The sequence below is a fragment of the Equus caballus genome, chromosome 23, assembly GCF_041296265.1.
Source record: "Equus caballus isolate H_3958 breed thoroughbred chromosome 23, TB-T2T, whole genome shotgun sequence".
NCBI lineage: Eukaryota > Metazoa > Chordata > Mammalia > Perissodactyla > Equidae > Equus > Equus caballus.
This window is the reverse complement of record NC_091706.1, coordinates 64,358,733-64,368,213: the sequence shown is the minus strand read 5'-3', so window position 1 is coordinate 64,368,213 and position 9,481 is coordinate 64,358,733. Positions and strand designations below refer to the sequence as shown.

Below are 9,481 nucleotides of genomic sequence, written 5' to 3'. Positions count from 1 at the left end.
CGGTCATTTGGTTCTATCCCGCCCCTGGGTACCTGCACAGCCTGCAAGGCCTTCCAACACCCATGGGGGGGTTCGAATCTACCTCTCTGCGTCTGGGCAACATTTCCACTAAAATCTCAGCACTTCAGACTGGGAAAGAGAGTGATTGGGACAAATTAGTGAAAAAACAATACTAATGAGTTAAAAATGTTACCTTGCCCTGTCTTTTTAAAAACACGCATTAGAGCTGAGGCAAGTGTGCCCAGGTCCGCCCCACGCACAGCCTTCTCCCCACCTGCACCTGCAGGAGAACGGCACTCCAGGACTAGGGTCTGGGACCAGGGACCGGCCCGTTGAGACAGCGCTGGGGCAGTGCACACTGCACGTCCCCCTGGAGAGGCGATACCGCCCCCTGACAACTCCTGCCCTCACTGACCAGCAAGGCCACCAAAGAATTCCTCCGCAGACACGCTCCCACCTACTGACAGGCAAAGAGCTCCAACGTACACTGTTACATGACCAAAGCAAGGCAGAAAACAATTTGTAGAGAAGCTACCACTTGTGTTTTTTTTTAAAAAAGGGAGAAACATAACATATAGGTATGTTACTTATACAGGCATAAAAAATGTGGAAAGATCCACAAGAAGCCTGTGACGTTCAATACGTGGAGTGGGGCAAGGAGGCTGGGCAGATGGGGATGGAGAGAGATTTCCCACTGCGTCTTTAACTATAGGAATGCATGAGCTATTCAGTAACTGAATAAATGAAATGAAATGAAATTGAAAAAGAAACAGTATCGTATAAGCTCTATTGTCTTAAGTGTGAACACTTGACAGGCTCATGTCCTTCTGTGTAGGTGTCAGGTGACCTAAATCCAGGCCTTCTCCACCTCAGTACAGCATTGCTGTTATTTCCAGAGCCCATTACTGGGCACTCACTCAGCATCAGGCCAAGAAATACGTACAGTCTCCATGGGGACCGATGAGGGGAGAAGAGTGGACGGGGCGGGAGCGGGACCGACCTTGGGGAGGTCACAGGGGCTCGCTGTGACCGGGTTTCGGGATAGTGCTCTGAAGTCAGTTTACTCTGACAACCTCCTTCTTAAATATTCCTGTAGGAAACTCACACAGAACCGACGTCTGGGTAAGATTCGTCTCAGACATAGTTGTAAAATCACAAACTGTCTGAAAATAACTATCAATAGTGAATGGAGAGCTGGAAGTAAACCCCGGTGAGCACAGGGAAACAGCGTGTCCCGCTGTGGGGAGAAGAGGATTCTCTTGATTTAGTGGGAAGCTGTTGTACACTGTAGCCTTTAGTCAAACACCCTAAAATTAGTGCAGAAAAGATAGCTGTTGCCCCGATGGGTTGTTTCAACAAGGATGGTTTATCAAAGAATATAAGAGCGTACAAGGCATCTGTGGCTTCATTGGCTCGAATAAAACTCAGGAGCTGCAAAAATCTCCCTCTTGTGGGAGGCAGGCTGCTGGGTGGATGCGATGAGTGACATTATCTGAATCACGCAACTTAGCTCTAAAAACAATTATTCTGGAGCATCCCAATAGAGTCACTTTTGTTCAAGTGCGTGAACTTTAAAAGCTCAATCATCTTCCTAAAGATGCATCAAGAATTTACAGTTAGAATGAGCCGTAACAAACAAATGCTATATTTAGCAAAAAAAAGAAAAAAAAGAAATCCCCCAAATCAAAACCTCCCCTGCTCTGCCAAAAAACCCTCCAGCCGCCTTTCTGCAGAACCTGGGCTGCCCGCCCGGCCCTGTGGGCTGTCAGTGGCCTGGAGCCTCCGGGTCATGTCTGGGGGCCGAGGGACCGTAAACTGAAGTGGCGGCTCGCCTCCCTGACCGTGCAGCCAGAGCGCTATTTCCCATTTTTGACTCTCAGGTCTCAGCTCAACAGTTAAACCATCAGGTGGACCAAATTAGACAGATCAAGTTCCTCTTTCAGATCAGTGGAACTGAGAAGTGGCTCCATTTTACCCCCTCTTCTTTTAATATGCAATCTGGACCACACTCGCCGGGGAGAGGGGCTCCGGGGGGCTCCCAGTCCTCGCCCCGGTCACATTCCTTCCTTTCGCCAACCAGGGAAGCATCCCCTCTGATTTCAGATCTACACTCAGACATCTTGATGCTTTATTTGTGTGTGTGGCTCTATCGCGAGCCGCATTATGCTGCAGCAGCGGGGTGAGGGGGGCACAGGACAGACCTGAAGTTCAGGATGACCTGAGGGGCTGGACAATCAGCATTCCTCAATTCAGTGCCTCAGTGGCTCTCTGAGGACCCTGAGCGCAGCATCAGCACCCTCTGGGTGCTTGTTAGAAGTCCTCAGTCTGGGCCCCACCCAGACCTGCTCCTCTTGTGACGAGCCCTGCAAGACACTCTGAGGCAGGCTGAAGAACCACTGCCCACATCCGGGAAGCCAACTCCTAGCTGCGCCTCCCGGGGCCCCAGGGCTGTGGATCCACTCCAAAAAACACGAAACCTCCCAGGCCATGCGGGGCGGCGGGGGGGAAGGTCAGGACCGGGGAGGGAGGCCAGGCCCCGAGGGCTGTTTGCTGGGGGGCAGAAGCTCTCCAGGCCTCAGCCAGGCTGTGGCGGTGTTACGGTGCCCGTCCCCCGACTGGAAGCTCTGGAGCACTGACCCCCGGGTGACCCTGGCCCAGGTGTACTCTAGCTCAGGGGGCGAACAGCCGAGAAGCAGAGGCACAGGTGGCCGCGCAGGGAGTGAAGAAGGCCGATTCCCCATCATGGCCTCACCCCCAGCCCTGCTACAGTGCCCTGGAAAGTGCCAGCCTCCAGGTCTAAAAGGTCAGGGGCCCTGGGACCTCAGGAGGGGAGAGGTTTAAAACCAAAGGCCAACTTTACATCGTCTGCCATCGATTCATCCAGAGGCCTCACCAGAGAAAAGCAATGCAACTTGTTCCCATCATTTACCTGCCAACGTACAGCCACACTCAAACGGAGTCACTGGCCCTGGACCGGCCCCCCAGCCCACTGCAAGGGCTCAGCCAAGCCATCACTGCTCGGCGTCTCTGTCACGCTGCACCTCCCGCTGCCTGACCTGCTCACAACCTGCAGAGAGCCGAGCAAACGTTCTGTGTCGCTTTATTGGATACACCAGGTGTGGGGGCTACACAAGCGCTCCATCCCGGGCACCAGACGCAGGTGCCCCCGAGCCTTCTCTCGCAGGGGCTCTGAAGGGACGGACCTCGTTCACACGTGGTACAAAGGCTAGCAAACAGAATACAGTTGGGTGGCATCCCAAAGTGGGGAACGTAAACAGTTAAATTACTAAGTCATTATTTTAAGCTCAAAATACTTCACTGAAAATGGCATAGAAAAACCATATAAATTACATTTAGGGTCTGTACATGGTTCTAAAAAAAAAAATAACAATACTGTGCTCTGTACAATATTGCCTCCTCTGTAACATTCCAAACCCCAGAAACGCTTTCCCTTGAATTCCAGAGAAGTGGGCAGAATACACATGCAGGATAATTAAAATCATTTCACAAAAATACAAAATCTAGTCGGTTTCTCTTAAGGCACATTCTGTTTCCATACGGGGACTCCCATTTCAGAAGCCCCTTTCTCATGGGACCATGGCACGTGGCAGGTGGCTTCGGCCTGCTCCCGCCAGTCTTTGGTGGTGAAGGGGCGCTGCTACTGGCAGGGGGACAGCAGGGAGAAAGCGGCCTCCTCCATACTCAACCAACGGGCCAGTCGCTGGGAACGGCAGAGTCCACGCTCCCACCCCGCTGCCTCTGGCAGGCCTGTTTTCGCAAAGTTTCCCAATATTCAATCCACATGCAATACGGTGGGAGGATGCCACTCATTTTCCTTCAAAGTGCAGGCAACGCTCACTATGGGTCTGCCTTCGGGGAAATGCAGGCAGCGTCGGGGGTCACCGTGCATCCTGCTGGGCCACCACCCCGGCCTGGTAAGGTACCACTGGCTAAAAGACCTCCAACCAAACAGCTGGCCATGGCGGCAGCTCTGTGCGTGAGAGGAGGGCAGAGGCGCAGGATTTCACATCAGGAGGCTGCAGCCAGCCCACCAGAGCCGGGGGCTCACTTGTCAAGGCAGCCCAAGTCCGCCCCGAGTGCCCGGCAGCCCCGCGCCCCTCATGCTTCCAGCTGGACCTCGGCCTCGTCCATCTGCAGAGTGTCATTGTCTCCCAGCAGCTCAGTCTCTGGGACAGAGCCATCTTCCTCTTCCTCAGCTTCCTGCACGGGGCTCTGAGCCACATCTTCTGGGGCGTTTTGCGTGTCCTCAGTGCCCTCCGAGAGCAGGGCTGCTCTGTCCGCCACGGACGTGTTGGAGGGCGCAGTGGTGACATACCCCGTGCTGGTGGAGCCGCTGCCGCTGTGGTGGGAGCCAGGCTTGGGGACCATCTGAGCAGGCACCTGCTGTGGGGCCATCTGCATCGGGATCTGGACCGGGTAAAAGTTGGGCAGGTAGGCCCCGTAGGCTGGCACCGGCTGGTACCCGTTGACGGGGATGTAGAGCTGGGGAGGGGGCACCATGGGTCTGATCTGGCCCTTCATGGGGATGAACTGGGGCTGCGGGAAGGGCTGGGCCTTCTGCTTGGGCCCCCCGTAGCGGGCGTTGCTGACGTTGCTGACAGGGCTGGTGCTCAGGGAGCTGGTCTGCGTGGCATTGCTGGCCCCCGAGGTCTGCGCCGAGCTGTTGTAGGTGGACAGGTTGCCCCAGGCCCGGAGCCTACTGTGGATGTCCTTGAAGCGGGGCCGTCGGCTGGGGAACTCGTTCCAGCACTCGATCATCAGGGCGTACACCCAGGCGGGGCAGTCGTCCGGGCAGGGCAGCACCTGGCGGCTACGCACCATCTCCACCACGTCCTGGTTGGAGTGCCCACAGTAGGGCTGCAGGCCGTAGCTGAAGACCTCCCAGAGGACCACGCCGTAGGACCAGATGTCCGAGTCCACGGAAAACTTGCCGTACATGATGGCCTCGGGGGACATCCAGCGGATGGGCAGCAGCGCGCTGCCCATCAGCTTGTAGTAGTCAGCCGAGTACACCTCGCGGAACAGCCCCAGGTCCGAGATCTTCACATTCAGCTTGTCGTACACAAGGACGTTGCGGGTGGCCAGGTCCTTGTGCACCACGTGGTGGCTGGACAGGTACTCCATGCCCGAAGCAATCTGTGCCACGACGTGCACGAAGTCAGGCGGCTCCAGGGCCGACTTCACCGTGCGGTCGTCATCTGTGCTGCCCACGTCCGAGTGCGGCGAGCGCATGACCAGGAACTCGTGGAGGTCGCCATGCGAGCAGTAGCTGAAGATCATGCTGAGGGGCTGGTCCTTGGTCACCACGCCCAGCAGGCACACGATGTTGGGGTGCTGCAGCCGCGCCCGCAGCATGGCCTCATGCCGGAACTCCTCCCGGAGCGGCCCCTCCGCCTTGTCCTTGAGCGTTTTGATGGCCACAGCCTGGGTCTGCTCGCCCGGCGTTGGGCCAAACAGATGGCCTTTGTAGACTTTCCCGAACCGGTCCTCCCCGAGCTCCTCCATGAACCTCACGGTGGACAAGCTGATCTCCTTGAGCTTGGCCTGCTGAGAGGAAAAGCCCCAATGAAACGTTTCTGTCACTGCGACAGGAGGAGGAAGAGCAGGGCGGCTGGGAGGGGGCTCTGGGGTCAGGCCTGTGCCACCTGCCAGCACGGCCTTGCAGAGGACCCGCTGGTCCTGCCGGCCCCAAGCTAAGCCTGCCCCACACACTGCTCTCTGCTCGATGCCATGAGGCTGCCTGAAACCTTCAATGGGCCCCAACCAGGCTGCAAATTACATCCCCCCCCAAATATGGCAATATGTGGGATACCACTGCAGAGTGTGTGTATGTGTGTGCACACACCTATTCACACACACCCCCTCCCCAGCTGCCAGCTGCCCCAGAGTCACCCCTGTGCTCTCCCAGCTGTGTCCCCCCACCAAAGCCTTTCCTGCTGCTCCCTGACACGGGAGGTCCAGCCACTGCTGCTCATCACAGCGAGACCCAACGTCTTTCTCTCACAAACCCCGAGGGGACACTTCCCACGACTTTTGTCATTTTGAGAGTCCAGGCCAGCTGCTCTACAGATGCTCCTCAGTGGGCCTGTCTCGTTTCCTCTTGATCAGATTCTGGATTAGAAGCATAGTGACAGGAGCACACGGGGGTGAGGTGGATTCCCAGGATCCACACCTCTCAGCCTCTAGGACTTCCTGCCCCTTCTGTGCGCCCGGCCCCCATCCTTCTGAGAGGCCCCCGGGGTCTCTCCGCCATCCAGGAAACTCCGCCCCCAGCAAACACTCAGGGACTCCTGACGACAGCACTGAGTGAGTCCACTCTGCCCGTTCAAAGCCCGGACGGGAATGATTTTCCCCCCAAAGATTGTGATGTATATAATCGCCCTTGACTTCAGCTGGGCTGCATTCCAGTGTGTTCTCACTGTCCTGAGAGCTCCTAGCACGTGGGGCTGGCCTGGCCTCTCACTTCCACTACGAGACTGTTGCTCTATCCTTCCCTGAAAATGAAACAAGCAAAACCAACCCCACCCCAAACTGACCAGAAAACAAGCGCCTGTCCCTTAGAAATGCCACAGTGACCCTCGAGCGGGGACAACTTGAGCCCTTGTCCTGTGTCCTCCCGTGGGGACAGCTGCATCGTCACAGAGTCAGGACACCCTCTGGGGCCCACGCTAATGGGGCTGGTCTCGGTAGAGGGAGAAGCCCATGGACTGTGGGCCGGTGAGCTCTGAACACACCTACCATTTACTTTGTGTACACAAATGTCCTGCTATGTTTCAGAGAAGAAACGGCATGACAAAGGACGGTTTAAAAGCATTACGTGCTGTGTATCAAGTAAATTAAGAACGCTGATGTTGCAGGCAACTAACCCCAGGGAGAGGTTAAGCCCGGGGGAGCCACCCCTTAAATACGAAGCACGGAGACCTGCTTGTGCTGGCCGATGAGCGGCATCTCCACATCCTGGCTGGGGGAAGCCATGAGCTGGCGTCGCTGTGGCGTGGAGGCAGACGCCTTCTGCTTGTTCCGGCACATGCAGACCAAGAAGAAGAGGCACGCGATGACCAGGGGGATGGCAATGCTGGGGACCAGGATGTACAGGATCCCCATCCTGCTGCCGTCCTGGGGGCCTGTGAACAGCAAGGCTTTCATGAGTTTCCTGAAAACACCCTTTCTTCAACTCCAAGTTCTCTACCAGCCCCCGCCCCCAACTAAAACAGTTAAGTACAAGCAAATAATCAGGTAAATGGCACAAATGGGCAGTATGGCCCACCAAACCTAAAAAAAAAAGGTGAGGTACTGAAAAATGCGCATCCTGCTGTGTATTTGTGACACACTGCAGAACTGCCCACCACGGGGACAAATCGGAACACACAGCACAAGAAGCAAATGAACTCGGGAGGCCTCACAGTGGCAATCAGTAACAGTCCCCTTGCAGGACACCATGGTGCTCTGTCCGACGTCGTCTTCAGGGAACTTGATGAAGCACCTGACGCCCTTGTCCTCGGCAGAGGAAACTCGGCAGTGGGATTAGAATTGATCCTTCTCTTCATTCAACATTGTAGGATTTCCCACATTTTTGCATAATGAATACATATTCTTTCAAGACACTAATTAAACACGCATTTGATTTAAAAGAGCACCAGCGGCCGATGAGTTTGACCCAATGCACGAGGCAGCAACATTCTTGACAAATGAGGGTAAGACGTAGGGGGTGCGGCCTCCAGGCACGTCCTCCTCTTCCACAGGGAACAGTAGTGCTCTGGCTCCCTCTGCAGGAGGCACAGAGTGCACGGGCACGGCGGCTGCAAGGCTGACGCCAGCCGGCACCAGGCAGGGGGTGCTGGCCGCTGAGGGGGAGCTGGGGTGGAGCACTGCGAGGAGGAGGAGGAGGAGGCCCCCTCTAACACCCCGCAGTTCTCTCCTTAACCTTGTGAATACATGGGACTTGGGCATCCCTGGGACTATCGGGTAATGAGCTCTCCATCTGAAGCAAACAAACGACTTCTGGTCAAGATGGTTTCTGAAAGAGCTAATTCAGTTCTAAAAATGAAACACTATCGCCACCTTGGTAAAAAAGTATTGTCCCAAACCCAGTGTCGCGCCCCCAATTCCCCCCCCAGCCCTGGCCTCCAAAATAAGATAAAATCAAATTAAACCCCACACAGAGCCATCCTGGAGGGAGATGCTCCCAGGCCTCAGGGCGTGGAGACTGGGTCATTTCTCATTATTAGGGCTGGGGGGACCCCACACCCCTCAGGCCAAGATCAGAGATGTGAGCACAGTCCAAACATTTGTACGATCATTTATTTTATCACAATCGTTTTTAAATCACCAACGGAACCCATGCTTAATAACTGTAGTATTATAGAAACGTGAATATTCCTAATAGCCCATTTCACCAAAGGCTGTACCACTGTGAATAGGTTGGTGTGCACCTAATTTTTTATGTATACTTTAAGTTGGACATGGAACACCCGATATTCAACTATTTTCACACACAGAAGCAGCAGTTTCATATGGTTCTTTAAAATAGAATTTTAAGTATAATTCATTTTAAATAGAATCATTTTGTCCATATTTTCCTGCTCCTGGTTTTGGGGCAGAATAACGTATCTCGGACAATGTTTCACGTAGGACAGACAGCTCAAGGCCCTGGTTCTTCAGCAGCTGCGCCCTGTTCCGTGGCAGGGATACACTTAGCACCCAGCCTCTACTGGTCAACAATGAGTCTGTTTCTTATTAGCTAATAAAAGTGATTCTGCAATAAATATCCCGGCATTTCTGCCCTATAAGTGCAAATATTTCTGCAACATAAGATTTCTGGAAATGCCAGGTCAAAGAACATACACATTTTTCTTTATGCTTTGATTCATTTTTACTTACAAAAGTACTAGCTGCTCGTTGTAAAAACGTCTTATATTTGAACATTTCTGTAGGTCCTGGGAAATCGCTGCTGAGTTTGGTGTGTATCTTTCCAGAACTTCATCCATGAAATACAGCCGCCTGTGTGCACGCTCGCACACACACACACACACACACACACACAGACTTTTCACTCATTTTGTCTCTTTTACAGAGAAAGGAGGAGAGAGAAGGCCAGCTATGGTCCTACACCTTGCTTCTCTCCCTCAACAGGATGTCATGGACATCCGTCCTTGCAGGAACCTGTTTTAAACCACCGTAGTGGTCCAGAGTAGTTACACTATCATCTAACTACTGACATTTCCTTCTTAAAACTTACTCCTGCAGTGAACACACACTCTTGAAGATCTGTGTGTGAACTGCTGAGTTAAGGGAATAGCCGAACCACACTTCCAGAAGGTAACAAATTCCAGCTCTCGCTCCCATCAGCGGCAGGCGGGGTCCCTGGGCCGTGAGGCGGGGGTTTCCAGGTGAAGCCTGAGCCTTGATTTGCTTCACCCGTTAATCTCTCTTTATCAATCGTCTCACAGTAATTTTCCAC

General features: G+C 54.0%; 1 protein-coding gene across 6 annotated transcripts in view; it reads right to left on the bottom strand.

Annotated features, from left to right (window-relative positions):
* Positions 1 to 3,084: 3,084 nt before the first annotated feature.
* The window catches only part of ROR2 (receptor tyrosine kinase like orphan receptor 2), a 204,003-nt gene continuing 197,606 nt past the window's right edge, over positions 3,085 to 9,481 (bottom strand). For 2 of the 6 annotated variants that reach the window (XM_023627543.2, XM_070248806.1), the window contains exons 8-9: positions 6,943 to 7,145; positions 3,085 to 5,565 (exon numbers count right to left, since the gene is read on the bottom strand). In XM_023627543.2, coding sequence (XP_023483311.1) covers positions 4,120 to 5,565; positions 6,943 to 7,145 — 1,649 coding nt within the window. In that variant the 3' untranslated portion in view covers positions 3,085 to 4,119. Of the gene's footprint in view, positions 5,569 to 6,942; positions 7,146 to 9,481 lie in introns of all 6 variants that reach the window. The other 4 variants (XM_023627544.2, XM_070248808.1, XM_070248805.1 and 1 more) reach the window with 3 other exon arrangements.